The 27,907-nt window shown below is 38.1% G+C and overlaps 1 protein-coding gene across 1 annotated transcript in view; it reads left to right on the top strand.

Moving 5' to 3' along the window:
* Gucy2f (guanylate cyclase 2F, retinal) overlaps positions 1–27,907 on the top strand; it is a 110,896-nt gene that overhangs the window by 4,579 nt on the left and 78,410 nt on the right. The window contains exons 2-4 of the mRNA XM_004659141.2: positions 6,499–6,800; positions 24,936–25,290; positions 26,677–26,761. Of these exons, the coding sequence (XP_004659198.1) occupies positions 6,499–6,800; positions 24,936–25,290; positions 26,677–26,761 (742 nt within the window). The remainder of the gene's footprint in view (positions 1–6,498; positions 6,801–24,935; positions 25,291–26,676; positions 26,762–27,907) is intronic.

The following is a 27,907-nucleotide window of genomic DNA, read 5'->3' as shown; positions in this document are numbered from 1 at the left end:
CAAGCAGAGCACCTGAAGGATTGCCTTCTTCATGTAGGCATGAGAAAAGGAATTGTTCTCATGCCTACAAAGACTAGCAGGAGGTCTTATCTCCAGCTCTTCAGAGGACTTTTCAAATGGGTATTTCATGCTGCCCTGTCTTCTCATTGTGAAATTCTTTCAATTCATGCTTACCTGGCTATTGGATGTGTTGGGCTTCCTTTCACTCCTTGCATATTCAGATTGTTTCATTACAATATGGCAAGCATAATGGTTTTCTCTTGTTTTTCTCAAATTAGACCCCATGTTGCTATCTTTATTGCTAGAGACCTTGCTAGCTTCTTTACATCTATCAGATTTTTGCAAAGAAACTTGTAACACCAATAACAGCTAATATTTATTAAGCTTTTATGTGCTGATTTGTTTTTCAAGAGCATGGTATGGACTAGTTCATTCAATTCCTGAAGTACCTCTCTCAAATAAAGACAATTATTGCTATCCAATTTTATGGATAAGATTTCTAAATTGCCTGATGTCACACCGCTAGAGAATGGGGAAACCAGGATATATGTATTGGTAGTTGTCTGCAACAATGCCTAGCAAATCCAAGTGAACACATGAATACGCTGAAGGGATTGCTAAAGAACAGATTTCTGAGTCCCTTTCCCAAACCTTCTGATTCAGTGAAGCTGGGTGAGGCCTAAGGATATACATGTCTACCAGGTTCCCTAGAGTATTCTCAGCCTGGTTGCCCCGGGACCACATTTTGATAACAGATCTCTTGAAAGAACTGTTTTCTACTGTCCCCTCTCCTCTTGAGATATGGTCCTGAAATCTAAGTAATTCTGTGTTTTTACATGGTGGGCGATTCATCCCTTCTTTTCTTTCATAATTTTTGGGCCCACTGAAGATATTACTTTAAATGCCTCAAGTATTTACCAGGTATGGACCTTGTTTTTCTACAAATGCCAAACATGATACAAATAATGCTATGGGTAGCTGACTTAGTGCTGCTAGGAACTTTGGTATAGAACACATTATAAATCAGTGTAAAGAAATATGAATGATAAAAGGGAAACTTCCTTTTATGAATGAATTTATTATCAGTAATGATCAAATGTTTGAAGTCCCAGCACAAGTGAAAGTCTCTAAGCATCTAAGCTTCCTCACTGAAGATGTAATTTTGATTTAGCAGTTTAAGAAAAGCTAGAGATGACCTATGTTGCAAAGTGTGGGAAGATATTAAAAACTTAGCTCAAGCTGGGAAACAATGTTAAAGCAATAAATACAATTGCAATGCCAGTTTAATTGGGTAGCAAAAAATCATGGTCTGATGCAGACAGAATAGTCACTGAATATAACATATGTCACCCATCACACTGAGCTTCACAGACCAATTTGATACTAGTGGCAGTTATGGAGGTGATAGCTTTGGAACTTAAAGGTGAAAATGTACAGGGTTCCTTTAGCTGTTATACACAGCAATGAACCATTTGGTATAGTGTCCTTAAAGTGTGTTGAATCACATTAAGGTATGAGGGCCATTGAATTGAGTCATGTTTGTGAATGGAAATTGGGAAGCATTCAGATCCCAGAGTTTCTGCCCACCCCCGCCCCATTTTAATTTGTAGATTTAGCAATAGAAAACTGAGCAGGGTAACAGCCTACATTTTTTCACAAGTTGACTAGATGTGGGTGAGTTCTGGTAGAGTTGAGACCTGGAATAAATGTTCGTGCTCCTATTCCCCTCTGATCTGTCCTTCCTTTACTCTCAAAAAATATTAAGCAGAAATACATTAAAATGAGAGGAAATGTAGTGAAAGGTTAAAATGAATTGTTATCATAAGAAAGAGGAATTTTTTGGGCTTCAGGGATGGCTTAGCGGTTAAGGCATTTGCCTGCAAAGCCAAAGGACCCAGATTCAATTTCCCAAGACCCACTTTAGCCAGATGCACAAGGGATGCATGCATTTGGAATTCCTTTTCAATGGCTGGAGGCCCTGCTGCGCCTATTCTCTCACTTTCTCTCCCTCTTTCTCTGTCAAATAAATAAGTAAATAATAAAATATTTTAAAAAGAATGAGGGAGTTTTTTTTATCAGTTGGGACCAATATTGAGGGTTCACAAAAACTAATAATGTTTTAAGAACTTCCTCAGCACCAGTCAGTGGAAATATTTTCATCTCACAAAGTGTGAGACTAGGCCTTGCGATCTCTGTGGAGAATCCCACAGTCAGTATGTTTATGAGACATGAATTGAGCTTTGATGTTTTCTTTTTAAGATAGTGTCTCAGTGCTGATCTCAAACTGATTGTATAGTTCAGACTAGCCTGGAACTCACAATACTGCTCCCACCTTCTACCTAGTGCTGGGATCACAGGTATGGGACACAATGCCTGTAAAGCTCATGCTTTTGAATAATGCAAGTCATCTATCACAAGGAAATACTAGAAGAAGTACTGAAATATAGGAGGAGAAATGAGTTGAGTAACTTGGGATTTGGCCTTTTCTGACATTTTTGGCTAATAGCATGGAAGATAAAGAAGGTCTTGAATTGCATACCATAGTCAGCCCTGCATTATGAAGACAGGGCTAATAGCTCATGTGGAGCTCTGGTATTCCCGAGAAAGTATTAATATCATCATGGTGAGATGTGATCTCCTGAGACTATTTTTTCCAATATTTGTTTTGGCTATAGAGTGACTTGATTGTTAACAATTAGGATGAAAACTTGCAAATCAGTGTTTTGCGATCATCTGTTGACCCAAACCTTGTCTAGCATGAAAGATTTCTGTATACAAATCCCTTCCTAGCAAAAACTTAGAGGTCAAACCCCATTTTAATGAATGTAATTTTGAGATATAAAAGCTATTTAGTAAAATCATCTTGTAAAACAGGTGTATCCATTAATCCCTGTGCATGAAACAGTCAATCTATTAAATTAAGGTGCTGTTGTTTGAATTCAGTATTTATGCTTTATATTTTAATTGTGTTCAATGGCAAGGTCTTGCCATGCAAAAAAATGAGACACTTGGGATCATTCTATCTCAAAGCTCCCATTTCTCCATTTAAGTAATGAGAGGGACAGAGTTGGAGAGATGTCTTAGTAGTTAAGACACTTGCCTATGAACCCTAAGGATCCAGGTTCAATGCCCCAGAACCCATGTAATCCAGATGCACATGGTGGCACATGTTTGCAGCTCGTTTGCAGTGGCTAGAGGTCCCAGCACATCCATCCTCTCTCCCTCTCATAAATAAATAAATAAAAATAAAATATTAAAAAGTGAGAGAGACATATTAGGCAAGCTGCTCTTAAGGTATCTTTCTAGTTATAAAATTTGGTCCCTGGATTTAAATACCATTAATATGTGCCAAAGAAAGAAAAATAAATGAGACATTAATGTTGTTAGGTAAGATTTTGGGTAAGTTATTGACACTATGTAGTACTTGACAGTACCTACCCAAGAGTATTAGTATCACTTCCAATTGTTTCTCCATCTTACCAATCCAAATATGTCCATGTGTCACATATCATGGAACTATGAAAAATATACAAAGTGCTCCTCCTCTCCTCCTAAAGGACCTCTTAGTATGTAAACATACACCTAAATAACATTTATTTTTTTTTTGTGTATTGGGGTAAAGATATAAAATAAGAGCTAGTCAGTTAAGGGTAAGGTGAGGTCTTGAAGCCAGTTTTAGAAGAAATTTAAAAAAATTTTTATTTATTTATTTGAGAGAGAGAAGAAGAAGAAGAAAAAGGAGGAGGAGGAGGAGGAAGGGGAGGAGGAGGAGAAGTAGTAGAGGCAGACAGAGAGAAAGAGAGAATGGGCACACCAGGGCCTCTAGCCACTTCAAATAAACTCCAGACGCATATGCCCCCTTGTGCATCTGGCTTACGCGGGTCCTGTGTGGAATCGAACTGGGGGTCCATAGGCTTTCCAGACAAACACCTTAACCACTAAGCCCTTTTCCCAGCCCTAGAAGAAACTTTTACATGCAGGAACCTTATTGATGAGTGATTTCAAGGCAAATACCTATGAGGAATAGAAAGGAGAAGCAATGTAGTCACAAAAAAGGCCTCATCCAATCTTAAGAGATACTCTGACACTGAAGTAACCCTTCAGTGTTGTTTAGAATTGAGGTAAAAAATCTGGTCCCTTCCATTTCTATGTATACCACTCATTATGTACAGGATAACCTAGAGAAAGTGGTATGGTGTATTGCTTAACAGCCATTTCCACAGGGTGAAAAAATCCTGGTTTATAGAGCTTGCTGATTTCCATAATGTAAAATATGGCCAATTTCAAGCTAATAACACAGTGTTAACTGGCCTACAAACTCCCTGAAAATTTCACCATAGGATCTTGTGAATCAGCCTAAGCCAGCTCCAGAAACCTGCTGAAGGCATGTGACCTTTCAAGTCGCTGCTAGTTGTTAACATTTCCCAGCAGTCAGGAGAACAAGTGCGTCAGTCTGGAAGTGTGTGTTTGCATGGTACATTATAATAGCATCCACTACATGCACTGAAGTATTTGTGTCTCAGTCAACACAAAGCACTTATTTCTATTTAACATTTCCAATGCAGTAAACTAATTTTAATACCGCATGAGAATCAAATGGAACTATATTAGGTAACCTTGATCAAGTTATTTCATCTGTGCTTTTGTAGGAGAAAGATGCTAATCATAATTTACTTGTCAATAATCCTGTTGGATGAACTAGCCAACTAATTAAATCACCTGATTTAGCTTATTTCTTTAGTCACAGACCTGTGACTGTACTAATATGACCAAATGGATTCATTTTCAATGTTATGCCAAACATAGAGAGGGTGGTGCCTTCATTTCTGCTTCCTTTTCCTAAATCCAACACTTGCCTTGTCAAACCTTTCTGGCACTGAGTCTTCTAATTGTACAATGCACAACAGAAGCTGAATTCCTTGTGTGGCTTATGAAACGGCCCCAATGATATCCTTAGAGGAGTCTAAGGTCTGAGCATCAGAACACATATAGAACCTCTTAAGGTAATTACTTTGTGAGAGCTAATGTTCATTTAAAAACTCAAGTTATGCTGTGTTGTGTGTGTTTAATATCAATCTCATGACTTACTAAATACACTTAAAAACTAAAATATATCAGCTCCAACTCCAAAGGGAAACTTTCCAAGAGTATTTACAAATTGTAAAGAAGGCTTTGAAAAGTAGATGAAGCAATATGCTAATACCAAAGACCAGTCATTGAGTGTAGTTAAGCACACTTGGTTTCTGAGATTAAAGGTTACATGTAAGTGTGTTTAATTAATATTTACCAGTGGTGATAGGACTTTTGCTTTTCTTCAAGGAGCTCAGAATACTTGCCAGGCATCATCTAATTAAACCACTCAATGTACCTGTGAAATGCATTGGAATCTACATTTTAAAGATGTGGGCACTGAAGCACAAGTGGGCTTAAACTGAACTCATTTAGCATGCCAAGGACTAAATTGAATATAAGAATTTCAGTCTCATGATCTAACCACCATTCTTCAACCGTGGCTCCCTCTAATCCACTCTATTCTAGCATAGCCTTGCCAAACAACATAGTTTTATAAGTCTTGGAAGAATTAAATTGAGTGCAAAGTAATTCCAATTACAGGGAATTTAGATTGAAAATGTTGAATATACCATCCATAATATTAGTAGCACTTATAGATGAGTATGTGTTAGTGCCATTTGTCATCTATAATGGCCTCAGAAAGGGTGAGAACCATTCGTGAAAATGTATTGAAAGCGTCAGGCGTGGTGGCACATGCCTTTAATCCCAGCATTTGGGAGGGAGAAGTAGGCAGATTACTGTGAGTTTGGAGCCACCCTGAGACTACATAGTGAATTCCAGGACAGCCTGGGCTACAGCAGGAACTTACATTGACCCCCCCCCCCAAAAAAAAGAAAACTAAAATGAATTGGAATACAGTTTGTAGGAGGCAGACAATAAAAAACAGCATTGGCTATGGGATTATCTCCCATCCTACCCTTCTTAGGTACTTATTATTTATTGATTTTCTTGAATTTATTGAGTATTTATTATTTAGTGAATGCTATTATATGAATTATATTATATTACTATATGAATTGTCTCCTTGAATCATCACCAATTCCTTCCAATAAGTACATACTGTCACCTCTGTTTTATGAATGAGGTTAAGTAATTTCCCATGAGTATATAGCTAATATCTGATGGTAAGATATAAACCTAGTAGTCTTTCTAACCTCAAAACCTCTTTGTTATTCAACCTCCCACTTATTATACTGTTCTTGTTCCTATCTACAATTAGGCTCTGCAGCCTTCAGGCAAGTCTGTATACCCAATCCAGAGTTCCAAAACCTAGTAAATTTGACTAGGTATTTCAATATTGTTCATCCTATAGGCATGGGAAAGAAATCATTTGTAAATGATTGGTTAGAATTAATGTATTATTTTTTCTAGGTTTGTTTTTTGGTGCTATGTTTTACTCCCATAACCTTTTTTCATTGGTTTCAGTAATCATCATGTGTATGCATTCAGCCTTGATCGGGGGAGAGACCCAAGCACGCCTCTTGGAATGGGCTCATGATCTGAAAATGACTGATGGAACTTATGTCTTTGTTCCTTATGATGCCCTGCTCTACAGTTTACCATATAAGCACACCCCCTACCAGGTCCTAAGGAATAATCCAAAGCTCCGGGAAGCCTATGATGCTGTGTTGACCATTACACTGGAGTCCCAGGAAAAGACCTTCTATCAAGCCTATACAGAAGCAGCAGATAGTGGTGAAATTCCAAAGAAACTGGAGTCAGACCAAGTAAGTGCAGACTCACAAGTTGTCATGAGTTGATAACTTCAAAAATCAGGAAAATGAATGACTTTGTTTTGTCATCATGCATTCTGTATATTAATTCTCTATCAAATGAATAACTGGAAATATTTTCCTTCATCCTATAGGCTTTCTCCTTAGTCCAGGAACTGGATGTAGGGAAAGAAAACTTTAATATATGTTGCCACTGTTTGAGGAGGACTAAGAAAAAAGAAATTTTGCTGTGATCCAAGTTTGCAACCAATACATCAATAAGACAAGAGGGCCAACATATAAGAAAGCACCCCTATCTTATTGCTAATGCTGATACTGAAAGATATAGCTGCTGTCTGTGGGCATTTGAGCTTAGCAATACTGAATTTGAGGATGAAACCGACTTGTAACCACTAGCATTGCTGGACACTTGAGTCTTGTTTCCTGGGGGGGGTGTTGTAAAATGTACAGTCTGGAGGAGCTGAGCAGAGGATAGTTGTGCACATGCTTCCTGTACACAGCCCTTTCCCAAGAAAAGGAACATAGGAGGAATAGAGATATACACACTTAGTTCTTCCAAATAAGCTATCAGAATAGTCACTCTTATTTTGTTGAGAGTAATGAGAAAGTGGGTGAATAGAGGCCAAGAATATTTTGATACATTGCTGATAGAGTTGCCTTTGTGAAAGGAATCATTTCACTTGGAAAAGAAGACCTGCCTTCTAATATAGGATATATAACATTACTACATGCATAGATGCACATATGAGTAGACATACTGAGATTAAAGCCATACCCACTTAAGGCCCAGAGGAATAAAAGGACTGGGGAGGTGAAGAAAGCAAAGATAAGGATGACAGTCAAAGACAAAAGCAATAGTAGTTAAGACACTTGCCTGCAAAGCCAAAGGACCCGGGTTCGATTCCCCAGGACCCACATAAGCCAGATGCACAAGGTGCACATGTGTCTGGATTCCGTCTCCAGCAGATGTATGTCCTGGCCCTTTCTCACTCTCCCCCCTCCCTCTCTGTGCCTCTTTGTCTCCCTTAAATAAATAACTACATAAGTAATTTTTTTAAAAGACAAAAGCAAAAAGGAAGGTGGCTGGAGAGATGGCTTAAGAGGTTCAGGTGCTTGTCTGCAAACCCTAAGGACCCATGTTCAACTCTCCAGATCCCATGTAAGCCAGACACACAAAAGTGAGGCAAGCACAAGTTTGCACATGCCCACTAGGTGGAACAAGTGCCTGGAGTTTGCTAGCAATGACTGAGGCCCGGGCATGCCAATTCTCTCTCTGTCATCCAATCCTTCTCTCTCTTTCCCATTCTCTGAAAAAAGCAAGAAGGAAGAATGCAAATGAATAAGAAATGAGATGAAGATAGGGAAGCAAAATAATCAGGTTTGATAAGAAGAAATCCCTATTGATGCATTGTTTCCTTTGAAACTTTCTTTTTTTCTCCTCCTGTCCATTCTTATTTCCTTCCTCTCTTCCTTCCTGTTTCCTTCCTCCCTTGCGCCCTCCTTTTCTTTTTCTTCACTCACTCACTTCCTTCATTCCTTCCTTTCTTTCTTCTTTAAAAAAAAAATAGTCTCTCTATGTAGCCCAAGAGAGCTTTGAACTTCCAATCCTTCTGCCTCTACTTCTTGAGTTCTGGGACTCCAGGTTTATGCCACTATACCCAGATCATATGGTTGTTAGATGAAGACAGTAGGAATTTTCAAAAGTAGGTAGAGTGGCACATGGAAAGCTTTTGAGGTTCAATTCTTTGCCAAAACACTGAATTACTCTTACTGATTCTGACTATAACTAATAGATAGCACAACACAAATGGGCCTGCATCATAATTCCTTTGTAAAATGTGAAAGGGGAGGCTTTGGTTAATTGATTAATCCAGCAGCTCAATAGCATCATCCATGACCCATGTTCATTTCAATGTTTTGCTTTACAAGCTAGATTATGATAACTTTTCCTCACAAAATGGTTCCTCTAAGGTCCCCAAAATGGCTGTTCTAGTTCTGGATATTATATATAGGACGAAATGTTCAGAAATGCTACTCTCTTGTGTCTCTGTGCAAGAGTGAGGGAACATTTTATAGAAGTGCTCCAGGTATCCCCACACCTGTTTGGTCAAAATTTTATCCCAAGCCCATGTTAATATTCATAATATGGAAAGAAAACTGAGAACACTTTGATGAACCTCATAGTCACCAGAAGAATGTGAAAAAAATTAAAATTCTGGTAGCAAAAAAGAAGGCTGTCAGGAAGGCAAGTGGATTGTGTCTACTGCACATGTTCTCCATGATATTCTTTTTGTTCATTCTTTATATCTTTGTCCTGTGTGCTTATTTTCTCTGAATAAGTGGTTAAGACGAAATGGGCTTACAGATCATTTTCTGTGTTTATAGCAAAAATTTTGCTGATTTTTGTTTCAGACAGTAAAGTGAATAGTAGGTACATCAACAGAGCTGGATTTAATCTGTATAACTACTGATGCATCTATAATGAATCTCTGTTTTAGGACACACACACACACACACACACACACACACATAACTGAAAACAACTGGTCAATTTAGTCAAGAATTGCAAAAATCTCTCAAATTGCTAAGAATGGTTTCTCAAATAACTTGTTAATGTACTTAAGTAATCAGGTGTTGAATTTGGGGGCTTTTTAAGCCAATAATATTGCATCACATAAATACAGTCTAAGTCATCTTTCTACTTTAATCATAGGATTGAGGAAAATATATGTGAATGTGTTTGTATTGTGCATATGTATGAAGAGATATATTGATATAAAAACTCAGCCTTTGCACTCTTGATATTTGATTCAATCCCTTTGAGCTTGTGAAAAACATAAGGTAATTAAGGCAAAAAAACGACGCCATTAGCTTGGTTGCTAGGCAGCCTGCACTCTGCTTTAGACAAGGAAATAGAGAGAGCCACAACAAAGAAACTGGAGCTTATTTTTTAAAGCCTGCTTAGATGCAGTTCTGCACCCACTTTGCAGGTACCTAGGTTAAACCTTTATAACCAAAATAATAAATAAATAAAAGATAGAAGACAAGATAATTATCTTCATATCTCTTATAAACAAAACTGTTTTTAATTTACTCTGCTGAAAGGCATTTTTGAAGGTAGCTTACATAGCAGGAAAAGAATATATACGATATGTTCACATAGTAAAGTTCATAATTAATAAAATGAAAAAGGAAATAGGTAAAATTACTTGGCTTTAGACCCCATTTCTGGTAAATGTTGATCAGTGAGTACTTTGATACAGCTAAGAGGGACCACAGATAATAAAAATGTACTTCAAAACTCAAAAAGAAAGGATTTTGGATATTTTTATCATTAAGAAATAATAGACCTGGGGAGATGGCTTTGCAGGAAAGAGTGCTTGTCATACAAGCATGAAGGCTTGAGTTTGATCCTCAAGCATGTGAAATGATGGAAGTGACCACAAATGACTGTGACCTCAGTCCTTAGAGGAGTGGTGACAGAAGAATAGCTGGGGATCAGAGCTCAGTCCATGGGGGGGGGGGGGGGGCGGGGCATCCAATAGGCAAATTTATGTGTTCATTGAGAGCCTCTGTCTCAAAGATACAAAATAAAATAGATGCTCCATAGAGGTATCTTCACCAAGCTACAGGAGGAAGAGACAGGAAAGATAATGATGGTCTTGATGTCTTCATCATGGTTCTGCAGATCTTTAAGTAGTTCCAACACTAAAGAAATTCAGACCCTTTTGGACTTTGGCTGTCTCTAACCTATGGGAATGCATTTCCAAAACCCCCGAGAAATCATCTAAATATTTTTGCTACTCTGTAATATTTTCGATAAATCTGACACAAAAAATAAAAACTAAAGAGAGTAATGAGGACACTTGGCAATCCCTATGGCCTTTGCACATGGATATGGTGCATGCATCTTCACACACACATGCATACATTATGCATACATACACCACACCACATAAACACACCATGCACAACACCACACATACTACATGCACATGCCAAATATCAAGGAAATGTTAGATGATATCAATACAATATTTATGTTATCAATGATAAATGAAAGAATGTTTAAGACATTACATAATCAATGCATGCATAAAAACTTCACATGGTATTCCAGGAAAATGCATGACTTTTATGTATCACTTAAAAAGTTCAAATATATATCCCAGCTATCAGTCTCACTATCTTGGTAAAGTCATTAAGGGTTTATGGTTGCTTCTCCATTTGTGAAATTGGGAGGTATGTCTTCTAGGATTATTGTGAAGATTAAACCAAATAGCATGTATAAAGTCACTAGTAAAATGCTTGTCTCATAGGTACCTTCTTTTCAACTTTATCTATTTTTTTAAAAAAATTGTTTATTTTTATTTATTTATTTGAGAGCAACAGAGAAAGGGAGAGAGATGGAGAGGGAAAGAATGGGCATGCCAGGACTTCCAGCCACTGCAAACGAACTCCAGACACATGCGCCCCCTTGTGCATCTGGCTAAGTGGGTCCTGGGGAATCAAGCCTCGAACCGGGGTCCTTAGGCTTCACAGATAAGCACTTAACTGCGAGGTCATCTCTCCAGCACTCAACTTTATCTCTTTTGAGGCTAGCGTGGACTTGTTGGTTGATGGTGACCTAGCATCCAAGTTACAGTCTGACTTTATCTTACTATGCTCTGGAAATGTGCTGGTTACTGGCAGATAAGTCCTCATTCTTTTCAGCTTTCAACATTATTTTGCTCTTAGACTTTTAGATCATTGTCTCAGATCAAACTATATATCATTAATTCACTGTTTGTCTGTCTCTAGCTTCTGTTTTTCCTATTCATTCAACAGGTAGACAATGGTTTATTGAGCACTTGCATTGAGTACTATGCTGAAGTGCAGAGATAAGGGAAGAGTCAGTAAACAGAACAAGAGGGTTTCTGTCAATTGTGTATTATTGAAGCCAGTTCACAAAAGCCAATTAGGCTCAACTTCTACTAAGTCTGTGTTCAGTGATATTGTTTTGGTACCTTGAAGTCATGCACAGTAGGAGAATTTACATGTGCAAAATTCAGAACTGCAACAAATAAGGCTTTTAACCTGTCCACAGAGCCATGGAAAACATTTACTAGCAATATTATTTGTTTCTGCCCTTATGAAGTTTAAATTTTAGTGTGAAGGATATATAATAAATGATTAAGCAAACACATTAACAATATGGACACATAACTTTCTTGCCCAGTAACTTTCAATGAAATAGAAATTTCTATATATAGGCTACATTACTTATAGCAATGGTTTTCAGTTACTCTTCATTTATTTCTTGGCTAATTTAAAAGGTAAAATGTAAGGAAAACAAACCCAAGCAAATAAACTATTATAGTGATGAATACCCATAGTTTTAAAAGCTAGGAAGTTACAGCAGTTGTGGTTTCATGACTGACCTGTCAACACTGCAACATAGTTGGTGCAGAGGCTCACAAGAACCCATTCCTCCAGAGTAGCTATTGGCTGTTAAATGGTTGCTGGGGGCAGAGGTTATGGCCTTGAGTGGTGTAGCCACTGGTACATTACCCAGAGCGCAGTGAGTAACCTCCCAACCACACCTCTGCAAGCAATCTAACTCGAGCTGACAATTATCCCCCTCACAAGTATAGCTGTCAAAATTTTTAGTCTCTAGCAGTTGGAGAGTTAGTTTAGCAGTTAAAGCACTTGTTTGCAAAGCTAAAGGACCCAGATTTTATTCCCCAGTACCCACATAAAGCCAGATGTGCAAGGGGGTATATGCATCTAGAGTTTGTTTGCAGTGGCTAGAGGCCCTGGAGCACCCATTCTCTCTCTCTCTCTACATATATATATGTCCCTTTTTCTCAAATATATAAATAAATCCACAAAATATTAAAAACATATCAAAAGGTTTATAACAACATTGCTGCTAGGTCTCAATCTTATTCTTCAACAGAAGTATCCATTATCACATCTTTTAGCACTTTATTCTCATCCATACCTACATGTTTTTAAATATTGTACTGATGTTGGTGTCTCTTGATTAGTAATTTCTGGACATGTGTTGACTTGGATTGTCAGTCTTTTTATGATTTTTCTATCTTCCTTCAAACTCTCAATATGATTATGTTACCATTTTTAGTCCAATCTATATTTAAGTATTTTAACTTTTTCCTTGTTGATTAATTGGTTGGTTGTGATGGAGTCTCATATAGTCTGGGTTGGCCTCAAACCCACTATGTAATAGAAGATGATCTTGAAATCTTGACTTTGTCTCTACTACCTCCAGAGGATTAATATACTATCCACTTCAATATTACTCAATGATGATCCAGTAAATATTAAAAGTTTATATAGGATATGAGTTAGAACCATACTATACCAGCAGAACTTTATACGCAAAATATGTTTACCTTAATTTGAATTTCTAAATCATCTCATGCTTTCTGATAAGGCTGTAAAATCCGCTTAAAACAATTTTATACATGGTAAGACCTGTAAAATCCCTCATCAATTTTGCTTTTCTTGAGGCTCTATGCTTTCTTAGTTCCATTTGAACTTGTGCTGTTTAACACTGCCACAAAATTATTAAACTGGATTCTTCCATTTTCTATCATCCTACAAATTCTCTGTCCTCTCTCTTCTATACAGAATCCATAATTTTTCATGAGTTTCAGTCCTTTGGAGATGTGGCATATTTTCTTGTAATTTCTACTGTTGGTTTTGAGAACAGCACTATGATTCTAATTTTTCATCCTTTAATGAAACCTGTTTTCATTCAATTCTATGCCCCCAGAAGCTTTAAAGGTTTTCTTTTTTTCTTTCCTCCTCCTTCTTTCTTGTCTTTTCTCTTTCCATTCCTTTATTCTGTCCTTTCTTGCATGCTTGCTTGTTTTCTTTCTTTCAGTACTGGGGATTGAGCCTAGGGCCTCACAACTGCTAGTCCAGCTCTCTCACCTCTAAGCTATAACCCCAGTTCAATTTCCTCTTTCTTTCTGACACTTTGAAATATGATGACCTATAACACATATTATGCTCTGCTTTTGGTGAGGCCTTTCAATATAGAAGTTCAATATTTCTGGGAATTTATGATAATTATTTGAGTTTTTACAATAATTTTGCATTTTTTCTCTCTGGAAGTATTGTTAGATAAGATTTTCTGGTTGGACACTTTTATATTATAGAAGTGGAAATATTACTTTATTAAAACAAGTAGATGAGACATAGAAATGATGTATGTTAGTTGTACAAATTAGTGGTATTTACCATCATATTACTATAAATCACTACTTTGTTTTGCTCTTCAAGCTGGTTTATTGATATCCCCCTAAATAAGTGAGAACATGCAGCATTTGTCTGTTTGGTTAGTTTCATTCAATATTTTCCATTTCTGTTTATGTTGTTACAAATGACAAGGTTTTATTATTTTTGATGAATGAGTAGTATTCCATATACAACTTTTTCTTTACCCATTTATTTGCTGAAGGACATATATCTGAGTTGATTCCATATTCTGGTTATTGTGAACAGTGCTGCAATGAACAGAGTTTCAAGTATCTTTCTGTGAAATTATTTCATTTCCCATTGGGAAACAGTGAATTGATACTCTGTTACGTGGTCTATATTCTTTTTTTTTTTTATTTTTATTTTTATTTGAGAGCGACAGACACAGAGAGAAAGACAGGTAGAGGGAGAGAGAGAATGGGCGCGCCAGGGCTTCCAGCCTCTGCAAACGAACTCCAGACGCGTGCGCCCCCTTGTGCATCTGGCTAACGTGGGACCTGGGGAACCGAGCCTCGAACCGGGGTCCTTAGGCTTCACAGGCAAGCGCTTAACCACTACGCCATCTCTCCAGCCCACGTGGTCTATATTCTTGTTTATAGTTTTTCTGACTGAAATTTTCAACCCTATGGTCTACTTCTTTTAATAATTCTTTAAGAATACTTATATATTATTGTTAATGTCCTATAGTCCATTCTATTTTAAGTATTCTGCTTTTGTTTTATTAATATAATTTATTGTCCTTTAGTGATTATGAGGCATTCATTTCAGAATACCCCACAGATACCAAAATTAATGCATTCTCAAGTTTCATACAATGGTATAGTATTTACATATAAACTATTCTTACCCTTCCATATGCTTTGAATGATCTCTAAATGACTTGTAATGCCCCAAACAGTATAAAGCTATATATATATTTTACTGTGTTCTTTGGAGAGAGAAAAAGTCTATACATGTTTCAGGCCAAACACAGTTCCCCCAAATACACACTCAGAAGAGAAAGAGGTCTTTTGGGATTTGCATTTGATTGAATTTATGTATATGGAATCCATAGATATTGAGGCCTATTATTTTCTTAGAAATACTCAACATAGTTTCTTGGAAGTTTACTTCTGTTTTATGAAATTCTTTTCTTCAACTTTTTTTTTCTTTAGTTGTTAGTTTTTTGTGTTTCTTTGTACTAGTCTTTCTATTTCATGTAAAAAGATTTTCTTGGATATTTGGCAATAGTGGCTGTTGCTTATAGTTAAGAATGAAGCACTAAAAGACAGACTTGAAGGCTTATGCAAATGGTAGGCTTGTTGAGCAGTGAGTTTGAGTGTAAGCCAAATGGCTAACCAGTTTTCAAAAATTTAGTTTGCTTGTTTGATTTTGGTCAATATCTGCATGTAATGCTTGGGCCAGTGCATTTTTTTTTTTCAGAGAAGAGTCTTCCAATCTCTCATAGAAGCTATAATCCTCAAGGCCACGTTGGGTGGAGGGAGCTAGGATTCTCACTATGACTCATGAGGGATTTAGCTTTACCACTGCTTTTTTGTGCCCTACTTCACTTCCAAGGTCCTTTGTTTCCAGGGCTTCGGCTCTGCAGCTACTGAGAATCAATGTGACATGTTTTCTACACAAGCTTGTCTTTTGGTAGAAGTAAGGATGGAAGATGGCTAACTACGTTTTCCTCAGATGTTCAAAGAGCCCTCTCCCATTGATGCTCAGCCTCACCCCTTCTCACATGGCATTGGAATATTGTACTAGGCATCTCTAATCACCAATCTCTCTAGGATTCTGATGGGTAAATCTACTTGTTGTTTATCAATATTCCATTCTAAAATTGCTTAGTGTTGGTTGCTCTTAACTCTTCTAAACCAGTTACCACTCCTACAGTGGACTTCCAGCTTTGCAGTCTGGGTTCAGGATTGCAGAGGTGCCTTGATATCGGTCAATGGAGTTTTACTGTTTCTGTTCTTGTTGCTTGAGAGTGATATGTTATCAGGAAGTTTGTGGAAAGTCATGAAGGAAAAATGAAGTAACAAAAGGGTAATCTGATATTATTATTATTATTATTATTATTATTATTATTATTATTTACCACAGACTTTTAATTAATTTAGCAAATATTTATTCAGCTCAGATATAGCATGTTGATTAAATCTTTTAAGGCAGTTTACTCTAATTTACTTAAGTTCACTTTCTTTTCTTTTCTTCTTTTTTAATGGGACATAATAATTGTACCCACCTCACAGAGTTGTGAGGATTAAATGAGTGAAATCATTAATGAGATCATATGGCACCTAACAGCCCTTCAAAAAATTTCAGCCATTATTATCATTAAAAATTATTATTACAATAAGTCAGAAACTGTGCAGGGGATGCTATGGGGAACAACACATAAATAAATTTTTGACTTAATAAAAAGGGATGGCTTTGCCATTTTGATACATTGGGTCTAAAACTTGAAGTTGGGTCACAGATTCAAGACCAGAAGAAGAGACATGAACACCTAATTTCTAACATGATGCAATCAGGTACCAGTACTCCTCTGTGGAAATGCCAAAACAAAAAGGATTCTATATTCGTTTACTCTGTAGTAAGTAACTGATACAAATTATACCATTAGTTCTGAAGACCAGCCTCCAAATTATATATTAATATCTATATTTTATGGATAAGGAAATTAAGGTGCAAAGTAATTTGCCTAGGGTCAGAGAGCTGACAAATGGTAGGCCTGGGATTCAATTTAAGATTGCTACCAGAACCTGGCCACCTAGCCACACATTAGTTTTTCTGTTCTTTATTACACTGGGTCTGTTCTTTATTACACTGGGCTAATATCTAATGTTGATGCTTTGCTAAAGCAGTCACATTACTAAGTGAATGATGATTTGAACAGGTTTATGGGATTTTTTCCTCCTATGTAGGAGGTACTAAGACTTTATAAGGATTTGGGAAAAGAGAACACTAAATCAAACAGAGACAAGAACCACTGATACACTTCCTAATTTGGCTTTAGGATGATTGGGCAAGGATTATCACCTTTTAACTTTGTACTTTGGCACAAAGTACTCTTCTGAAATTAGATTTTGATGTCTATATTCTTCCTTTTCATTGTACTCTGATGTTTGTTTTTAAATGAAATTTTGTTGATGCTAAACACATATTGCTGGAACACACATTTTGAATATTTTCTGTGAACAAAATATGACCTTATTTGGTTAAACATAGGGAGTCCTCTGGGTTTCTTAAGACTCCTGGGGAGACCTTATGAACTTATACTTTTTTATTATCCTAAAGGTAGTTGCCTCACAGAGAGCTGTTAAACTCCATGAAGAGGATATAGATAGGCTTCGAGCATTGCAGAGAGAGGCCCAGCAAACAGAGAATAAGAAAATGTTGACCAATGATTACTGTGGCTACAGTCCTCCTTGTATCTTATAAGATAAAAGTATCATATCTGTGAACATCATATCAGACAGACTGGTTTTCCTCCACGTGCTGGCTAATTCCATTAGCCATGTGATCATGCATTATTTGAAGTGGAATTTTTAAAGAAATATATTTATATATTCATATATGAGAGAGAGGGAGAGAAGAAAAGTGGGTATGTGTATGTCAGGGCCTCCTGCCACTGCAAACAAAAACAGATGTATGCACCTATTTGTACATATAGCTTTACATGGGTACTGGGCAATTAAACTCGGGTCATTAGGCTTTGCAAGCAAGCAGCTTTAACCACTAAGCCACTAAGCCATCTATCCAGCCCTGGTACCATTTTTTTTTTAATTTTTGAGGAAAACCTAACAGACTGGCCTTTTAAAAAAATATTTTATTTATTGATTTATTTGACATAGAAAGAGAGAGAGAGAGAGCATGCCAAGGCCTCCAGCCACTGCAGACGAACTCCAGATGTGTGCACTCCCTTGTGCATCTGGCTAACATGGGTCCTGGGATATCGAACCTGGGACCTTTGGCTTTGCAGGCAAACACCTTAACCACTAAGCCAAACCTCCAGCCCAAGACTGGCCTTGTCTATGAGAGAGAAAACGAGAGAGAATTGGGGTAACAGGGCTTCCAGCCACTACAATTGAACTCCAGACACCTGCACCCCTTGTGTGCATATGCCACCTTGTGTGCTTGTTTCACTGTTCATCTGGCTTATGTGGGACCTGGAGCGTTGATCCTTAGGCTTCACAGGCAAGCGCCTTAACCTCTAAGCCATCATTTCCAGCCCCCTGGTACCATTTTTAAAAACAGAAACTTAGTTATCTTTTGGTTTCTTTTTTTTTTAATTACTTATTTATTTATTTGAGAGCGACAGACAGAGAGAGAAAGACAGATCGAGGGAGAGAGAGAGAATGGGCTCGCCAGGGCTTCCAGCCTCTGCAAACGAACTCCAGATGCGTGCGCCCCCTTGTGCATCTGGCTAACGTGGGACCTGGGGAACCAAGCCTCGAACCGGGGTCCTTAGGCTTCGCAGGCAAGCGCTTAACCGCTAAGCCAGCTCTCCAGCCCCTTTTGGTTTCTTAATCTCTGCATTTCTTGGCTTCTTGCTTAAAGGTGATGTTTTCATTTTATTATTCAGGTGGTGGCTCACCAAGGCAGGCAGGTTTTAAAGTATACTTCTAAGGATGAATCTCCTTGGAAGCCAGTTATGTGCCTTCTCAAGCACAGTAAGTCAACACTCATGATAACCAACTTATTAACAGCATGAACCATCAAACTGAACAAATTAAAATATCACTGCCCCTAACTTGGACCTTATCGTCATGTTGAAAAATTCCAAATAGCTTAGGGTAGAGCTACCTTAAGTCATTAAATGAAAAGCAGTGATATATATCAATGGTCACTCATTCATAGTTCCTATATATGAATATGTTCAGGTCTGTATAGTAGGTAAAGAAAGTAGCTGGAATCAGCAGTGATCTCAGCATTCTGGGATGTGATGCAAATATGGTCTGATAGGATTTCCTGACATTTTTATCTTACTTCTTTGGGGTTTAATGAGAAGCCAGGTCAGAAGGCTCTGAGGAACATCTGTTCTCCTCTTGTTCCATCATCTATCTTCTCTATCTCATCATTTGCTGCAAATGCACCTGGAGAACATTTGTGATTGATGCTAATAGAGCATATTTTAGACTCATTGGAAGAGGAAATTCCTATTGATGAGGGAAGAATGGGTAAAATAGGAAGACAAATTTAACCTTTTCCATTCACAGTGGACTATTGCAACAGTCCCTTATTGACTACTGTTACTATAGCTATACTTTTCCCCTTATATTTAGGTCCCTCTACCATACCTTTACGGCTATAAGTACACTTGCACAAGTGTATATAATTATATCTCAATCTCTCTCTCTTTCCGTGTGTGTGTGTGTGTGTGTGTGTGTGTGTGTAATATATGGAGGAGGCCAAACAATCCTGAACAACATACTTCAAATTTCAGTCATGTTAGGGACATGCTGTTAGTAAACTCTCAACAGGTCAATCTTAGAACAAACAAAGGAAAAACTAGCCGGGTGTGGTGGCACACACCTTTAATCCCAGCACTCAGGGGGCAGAGGTAGGAGGATCACCGTGTGTTAGAGGCTACCCTGAGACTACGTAGAGAATTCCGGGTCAGCCTGAGCTAAAGTAAGACCCTACCTTGAAAAAAAAAAAACTATACTGGGCAATTGAAAACTTGGTGCAGTGAGTCAACTCAGAAGTGGTAGAGAAGGATGAGAGATAGTGGTATTTTTAAGAGCTTCAATGTTTGTCTTTGGCTGTAGATGGGGACAGTTTCCTTCCAGAAGGCTCTGTGCCTTGACTTTCAGAATAAAGCACTAGCATTTCCTTTGCTTTTAGAAGCTTCTTGTCTTGTGGTTTTTTATTCTTTTAAAAATAGTTATATTAGGCTGGGGAGATTGCTTAGTAGTTAGGGCTTTTACTTGCAAAGCCTAAGGACCAAGATTTGATTCCCCAGTACCCATATAAGCCAAGTGCAAGTGTACTTATAGCCGTAAAGGTATGGTAGAGGGACCTAAATATAAGGGGAAAAGTATAGCTATAGTAACAGTAGTCAATAAGGGACTGTTGCACAAGGTGGCACATGTACCTGGTGTTTGTTTGCAGTGGTTAGAGGCCATAGAGTGCCCACTCATTCTCTCTATCAATCTGCCTGTTTCTTTTTCTCTCTTAAATAAGTAAATAAGTAAAATATTTAAATATTTTTGTTATTTTTGTTTATTTATTTGAGAGAGACAGAGAGGGACAGAAAGAGGCAGATAGAGAGAGGGAGAGAGAATGGGCACGCCAGGGCCTCCAGCCACTGTAAACGAACTCCAGATGCATGCGCTCCCTTGTGCATCTGCCCAACGTGAGTCCTGGGGAGTCGAGCCTCAAACTGGGGTCCTTAGGCTTCACAGGCAAGCGCTTGACCACTAAGCCATCTCTCCAGCCCAATAAAATATTTTTTTAAAAATACTTATTTGTTTGCAAGGAGAAAGAGATGAGAGAAGGAGAGAGAGAGAGAGAGAGAGAGAGAGAGAGAGAGAGAGGGAGGGAGAAAATGGGCACAACAGGTCCTCCAGTCTTTGCCAATTAACCCCAGATACATGCCACTTTGTGCATCTGGCTTTACATGGTGTTACAGTCAGGTTCACATTGCTGGCAGAAATCACCTGACCAAGAGCAGCTTTGGGGGAAATAAGGGGTTTATTTTGGTTTAACGTGTTGAGGGGCTGCTCCACGGTGGCAGGAGAAAGTGATTGCATGAACAGAGGGTGGACATCACCCCCTGGCCAACATAAGGTGGGCAATAACAACAGGAGAGTATGCCAAACACTGGCATGGGAAAACTGGCTGTTACACCCAAAATCCCACCCCCCAATAATACCCTGCCTCCAGGAAGTGTTAATTCCCAGATCTTCATCAACTGGGGATCTAGCATTCAGAACACCTAAATTTATGGGACACCTGAATCAAACCACCACTATCTGCCCTGTCCCCCGACAAACTGATAACCATACATGATGTAAAATGTAATGTATTCAGTCCATCTTTAAAAGTTCCCACAGTTTTTTATCAACCCTAATGATGTTCAACATTCCCATAATCCAAGGTCTTTTAACCGAGCCATAAGGCCAAAAAATACCCTCCAAACCCATAATGACAAAGAATAAACACTCACACTGTAAAAGATGGCAGTGGGCATAGCAAAGAAATATTCAACCAATTCAAGATTTAAACAAGCATCAAACTCTGTAGCTTAAAGTCCAACAATTCCAGCTAGTAATGAGTCTCCAAGTCTGATAACTCTAACCCACCAACGAGTCTCTGGAGTTCCAATTCTGCCCCTCCAGCATGTCTACTCACAGTCCTGGAAAACTTCATCAGGGGCTGACAGCTTTCCTTAGCAGCCATCTTGTGGTCCCATCATCTCCACTGTATCTCCATTTCAACTCACAGTTCATCCTAGTGGCTCCATTGGGTCACCATGCAGGCATCCAGCAAACCTGCTTCATACTGTCCGTGGTCATTCCCAAAACACAAGACCATGCTGCAAATTCAGTGACTCTGTCTTTCCTGTATTTCTATACTCCATAATACCAGGTGGGGTGACAATTTGTTAATCCATAGGGGAATAAAGCAGACTTTGAAGAACAGGACACTCCTTCAACATTCAGTCTCCTTCAAAAGACTGAATTCTTTCTGTTGTCACAATGCAGACCAGCTGGCCCAATCTCAATGGCATACAATTGCAGCTGACCAAGCAGAAGTTTTGGCCCAAAGATTTCTTTCTGTGCCATATCCCTCTGCACAAACCAGTCCATTTCTGCACAAAACAAACCTGCACAAGTTCTCAGGACACCGGCATAACAGCAAGCCTCTCACACAAACTTCTTCAAGCCTAGTCCAGGTAAAGGTCTTTGTCACCCTCATAAGCCAAACCTCACAGTCCACAGTTCTTATTGCACTCAAGTCTTTCAACTCTGACCATAATAGTCCATCAAGCTGTACTTACAGCACTGCAAGGCATCTCTTAGGCCAATGTTTCAAATACTTCCACATTCCTCTTGACAGGCTAAAGCCACACAGTCAGGTGTCTAGCAGCAATCCCACTCGTTGTACCAACATTACTGTGCAGTCAGGTTCGCATTGCTGGCAGAAATCACCCCACCAAGAGCAGCTTTTTGGAAAAAAGGGTTAAATTTGGCTTATAGACTCGAGGGGATGCTGTACAATGGCATGGAGAAACGATGGCTTGACCAGAGGATGGATATTACCTCCTGGCCAACATAAGGAGCATAATAGCAACAGGAGAATGTGCCAAACACTGGCATGGGAAAACTGGCTATAACACCCACAATCCCACTTCCTACAATATACTGCCTCTAAGAAGTGTTAATTCCCAAATCTCCATCATCTGGGGATCTAGCATTCAGAACACCTAAGTTTATGGGGGACACCTGAATCAAACCATCACATGGGCACTGGGGAATGAGTGCAGAACATTAGGCTTTGCAGGCAAGTGCCTTAACAGCTGAACCATATCTCCAGCTCCTATTATTGTTTTTAAGTTTTGATTTTAGTAGCATGGATTTTTTTTTTTTAAAAATTTCATTTGTTTTACTGAGAAAGAGGGAGAGAGAGAGAAGGAGAGAGAGAGAGAATGAGCATGCCAGGGCCTCCAGCCACTATAAACGAATTCCAGACACATGTGCCCCCTTGTGCATCTGGCTAATGTGGGTCCAAATGAATCAAACCAGGGTCCTTTGGCTTTGCAGGCAAACGCCTTAACTAGCATGGATTTTATACTCTGCTTTCTTTCACTTTATGTTGTAATCTACCTAACCTTAAGAAAGTAGTCATGCTGTTAAAAAAAAAAAAATCCTAGGCAATCAAATTAAGCATCTGAGAATGTCAGGAGGGGGAGTTGGGGTAAATTTTTAATGGATCTTAGAGTACTCATTGAGTAGGGCTAGATTCCTTGGTGGCAACATGGATGAACTTTATCTCATCTATTTTCACAGAGTTGTAGTAAAGAGAGATCATTGGGATAACTCAGTAGACCAAGTTGTTGTTTTTAGTCCTGAGAGTAGTTATTTCTGATATATAGGCAAAGCTTTTGGTCAGAACATTCAGAAGAATAGAATAACTTAATAAAAATAGGAACACTCATTGTAGATGGCACAAGAAGATTTGGGGTAAAGATCAACTTTTTAAATAAGTTTTTTCTTTTTTTATTTATTTGAGAGTGATAGACTTGACTATGTGAGTCTGTAATATAGGAAAGAGGTACGGAATCTTAAATCTAAGAGTTATAGCATAGTTATGGTCTTTCAACTCATATGAACAAAGACCAAATGGAGTGACTAAAGATAGAAAAGAAGATCAAGAGTCAAGTTTTGGGACACCCCACTGTTAAGTGAACAAACAGTTGAAGAAGAGCCCAGATGCACACCAAACAAAAATGTCTGCATGTTAAATTTGGCCCCTGGACTAGACCAAGTGTTTGGAAGGTTTAGAGGACTTCAGAATGAGCTGGGACCATAGAGAACATTTTCTCCCATCAAGAATGCTATGCCCCCTTGTGCATCTGGCTTACCTATGTCCTGGAGAATTGAACCTGGGTCCTTTGGCTTTTCAGGCAAATGCCTTAATGAATAAGCCATCTCTTCAGCCCCACATGGAGGTTTGTTGTTGTTGTTGTTTGTTTTTTGTTTTTCAAAGTAAAGTCTCACTCTAGTTCAGGCTGACCTGGAATTCACTATGTAGTCTCAGGGTGGCCTCAAACTCAGGGTGATCCTCCTACCTCTGCCTCCCAAGTGCTGGGATTAAAGGTGTGTGCCACCACACCCAGCATTTTTTTTTTAACAAGGTTAGCTTTGTAGACCTTGAGAAACCCAAGTAATGAGTTTCAGCTTTCCCTGAAGATTGGTAAAATGACATGAAATTATCTTTTTTGAACTACAATTAAGAATTGTAATATGATAGAAGACCATAAGGCCATGTTTGTTTGTATGGTGGTGGGGGTTGCAAGGAAAGGTATGTTTGACTTTTTTTCTACCTTTTGTGGTAATCAAAGATACAAGGCTTATTTAACATTACTTATAAGGTATAGTACATAAATTTGTTGCCTTTGTAATAATTATTTAGTAGACATGGTCATGCAATCTATTATAGCAGCCTTGACTATTTCAAGTAGCTTCTATCAAACATTCCCATGTTTTAAGCTATTAGCATACAGAATTTACTGAATAAAATTCATATTGTGTACATACGACAATATTTGGGACAGTGTATGTATATGTGAATATGTGTGTTTACATATGTGTTCAAAATTGGATTCTAGTGGCTACTTTCTCTGAGGAGCATGTATTTAGTAGAATAGGTATTTTGAACCAAAACAGGACACAGACATGGATTGTGTAGATACACTATTTAGTTTTGCCACACAAAGTGACTACTCTAGCAGTGTAGCAAGATGATTTTGCCATGCAGAAAGCACAGGCAATTAACCTGGTAAATTTCCTTTGAACTCCCCTTGTCTAAGATGATACTTGCTTTTTTTAAATTTTTTTTCATTACCCTGTATAATCTCAAGACACTTTCTTAGTTTAGGAGCATAAAAATATATTGTGTATGACTTAGTTTGCTCATAAAATTGTCATATTTGATATATTTGAAGATGTGAAGACCTTAGGGGAGAAAAATAGAAAAATTCAGGGACAAAACCAAGTAAGTTCTCAGAAACATTTTCTTTCTCCTCTGGGTCTTCATAACTGCTCCACTCATACGTGCAGGACATAATAAGGAAGTGAGGCTTGGAATATTTTCTGGGATTGCTCTAGGGTGACTAGGACTCAAGATAATTGTAATTTTTAAAAACAGGTTTCACCATTGTTCGGAACTATCTACAATTCAATTTACTTTATTGCACAAGCCATGAATAAGGCTATGAAAGAAAATGGACGGGCCAGTGCTGCCAGTCTGGTCCAGCATTCCAGAAACATGCAATTCTATGGATTCAACCAGTTGATAAGGACAGATACAAATGGAAATGGGATTTCTGAGTATGTAATCCTGGACACCAACTGGAAAGAATGGGAACTCCATAGCACCTACACTGTGGACATGGAAACGGAACTTCTACGGTTCAGAGGGACCCCTATTCACTTCCCGGGTGGCAGACCTCCTAGAGCAGATGCAAAATGCTGGTTTTCAGAAGGGAAGATCTGCCGAGGAGGTAAGGAATGGGATCTCACTAGGAGACAATTTAACTCTGCTTGTGTTATAGGAGAATTTCTTTAAGACAGGGCATATTTTAATATTGAAACAATCACAAAATTAGGCATTTGCATCCACATTACATAAGCATTTTGGCACTTAATATCCTTAAATAAATATAATCAGAACAACATGAAGTACTTTCCAGCCTTAAAAATATTCCATAATTTAAAAGACTTCCTGTCACTCCTTTTTAAAAGGACATCAATCTTTTTCAAAGAGCTTGCTCTAATAAGAGGTAAGCAATTTCCTACTTCAACTTTTGTCATCTGTGACCTATGATTATTTTCCCCTATTAAAATGTCACTTGGCTTCCCCTTGATGTATCTTGTTAGATCCCATCACAGGAATATCTAATTCACACCATCTTCTCTCAGAATTCCCATTGCACTAAAATTCTCTGCCTTCTAGCTTAAGACAAAAATGGTTTTTCAATAGTTTTTTTTTTTTTTCCTCTCTCTCTATTGGTTGTGTCTTGCCACTTCCCAAATATACTGCTCCTTGAGGGAAGAGACCATGTCTAATAATTCTTATGTCTCTCAACTGCTCAGCACAGTTGGCATCCAATAAATACTTGCAGCTTGATTGACTAGTAGTACTCCTTTAACTTGTGAAAAAGAGAACTCCATCAAGTCTCTGAGAGCCAGAGGGTAACTTTGGAAGGACTCGTATTATTCTCCTGCAAGTGTTTACTACATCCTTTCAAAAACAAGTGCATCTATTCTAAATAAGCCTTTTCTTCTGTTTTAACTAACCCTTCATCTACCTCATCATATATCTTCTTCCAAAATGCTACTAATCTATTTACACGTTTATATGTTAGAGACACCAACATGTTGATGAAAATTCTAATGATCAAAATCAGACTTATCCTCACCCTTGAAGGACAAGTATTATGTTTTTCATTTATAATCCATGGACTCTGTGGGCTCAGATGAATTAGAAAGATCTTTTATTTTATGAAGACAACATAATACTGACCCTTCACAAGTAAGATGCTGTATTTATTCTTAAGAACTCTATTGCCATCCAACTTAAATTAAGGTACTCAAAGTTTTTCATTTGTAGACTTTTTCTCCAAAGAAACACCCTGGTCAGCCTTAATTCATGTGATTTGTTATTGTCAGAATGGTGAGTGGTTTTGCTTCAGAACAGTGAAATTGCTTTTTGTGTCCATAAAGTCAAGAAGACAGACTGTGCTGTAGAAAAATGGAATTAGGTTAGGTAGATGTGGCTTGATTTTAGAGTCACCAGGAAGCATGAGGAGTCACTCCATGGTGCTCTTTATTTACTGCTTTTTTTTCTTTTAATGCCATTTTTTTTCTCTTCCTCTCCCTCTCTTCAGGCATCGACCCCACCTTAGCCATGATGGTCTGCCTCGGTTTGCTCTTGGCCTTGCTGTCTATTAATGGATTTGCTTACTTTATAAGGTACATTTTTTGTTCTTTTTGTATACACAAAATACAAGGCCATAATAGCCTTGTTAATATTGATTTCCAGGAAGTCATGTTTTGGTACAATTGCCTCATTACATGACCCACTGATTTTCTTTTTCATCCTGACCAGCACCACTTAGAGTGAAGTGTTTTCATGATGCCAAGAATAACTTTCTCAGCTGTGTTGTTGACTGTGAGTAGATCTGGCTCTCAACACTGTGGTGACATAGGAGAACAAGGACTTTGAAGCCTGTCAACTCCATATCCATACTCCATTTTCTCCTGGCCATGTCTCTTAAAATGATCTTCTACCCCAAATAGCGTATGGTAGAGAATGGAGGGAAATATGATAATGAGTTTCAAAGATTAGGTAGATTTTGGCTGGAATCCAGGCTCTAGGAATAGTGGCACTATCTCAGGATTGTAGTAGAGATTAAATAAGCAAACATGAGTAAGGCATTTTCAACAGTACCTAACTCATAGTAGGTGCTCAAAAAATAGAAAAATTTTAAACCCTTCCTAAGCACATGGGATTCTTGTGCTAACTGTTAATATCCGTGCTTTCTGTCCAGGGTATCACACTCTGGCTGCTGTCCTTCTTTTAACAAAAATGATCCTATATAATCATCAAAATAGTTTTTTATGAAGTATTTGTCTTCCTCACTCAAATCCCTTAATAGGTGACTAATTTGATACACTACCTTAGGCCCAAGGTGAAGATAGCTTAACATGACAATCCTCTCTTGTAATCTTTACATTTTACAATAGGGCGTACTTGGTCAATTTGGAGAAAGTGAAAAACAATATGAATCCCCACCCTCTACATTACCCCTAAATCCACACCTTTGTCAACTCTGTTTTGGTCAGGATAGTCCCAACCACAATGTGGTATGGACTAGTATAAAATGGAGTGAACTATTTTGTCAAATTCCAAGAAAAAACTATCTGTAGTACATTGAATAGCTGTGAGAACTTGGACAAGCCATCTAACTTATCTTGGCCAAAAGTTTCTCATTTGTATAGTGAACGAATTGGATTAGAATGGTGCTTAAGAGCCCTTCCATCTCTGATATTTTAGTGGTTCTATGAAAACCTGGATTGAAACCATAACAGGTGTTACTCTTCCTATTTATTATGTTG

Source organism: Jaculus jaculus, chromosome X (genome assembly GCF_020740685.1).
Source record: "Jaculus jaculus isolate mJacJac1 chromosome X, mJacJac1.mat.Y.cur, whole genome shotgun sequence".
In the NCBI taxonomy this organism is placed as follows: Eukaryota; Metazoa; Chordata; class Mammalia; order Rodentia; family Dipodidae; genus Jaculus; species Jaculus jaculus.
This window is presented reverse-complemented; position numbering and strand designations above follow the sequence as displayed.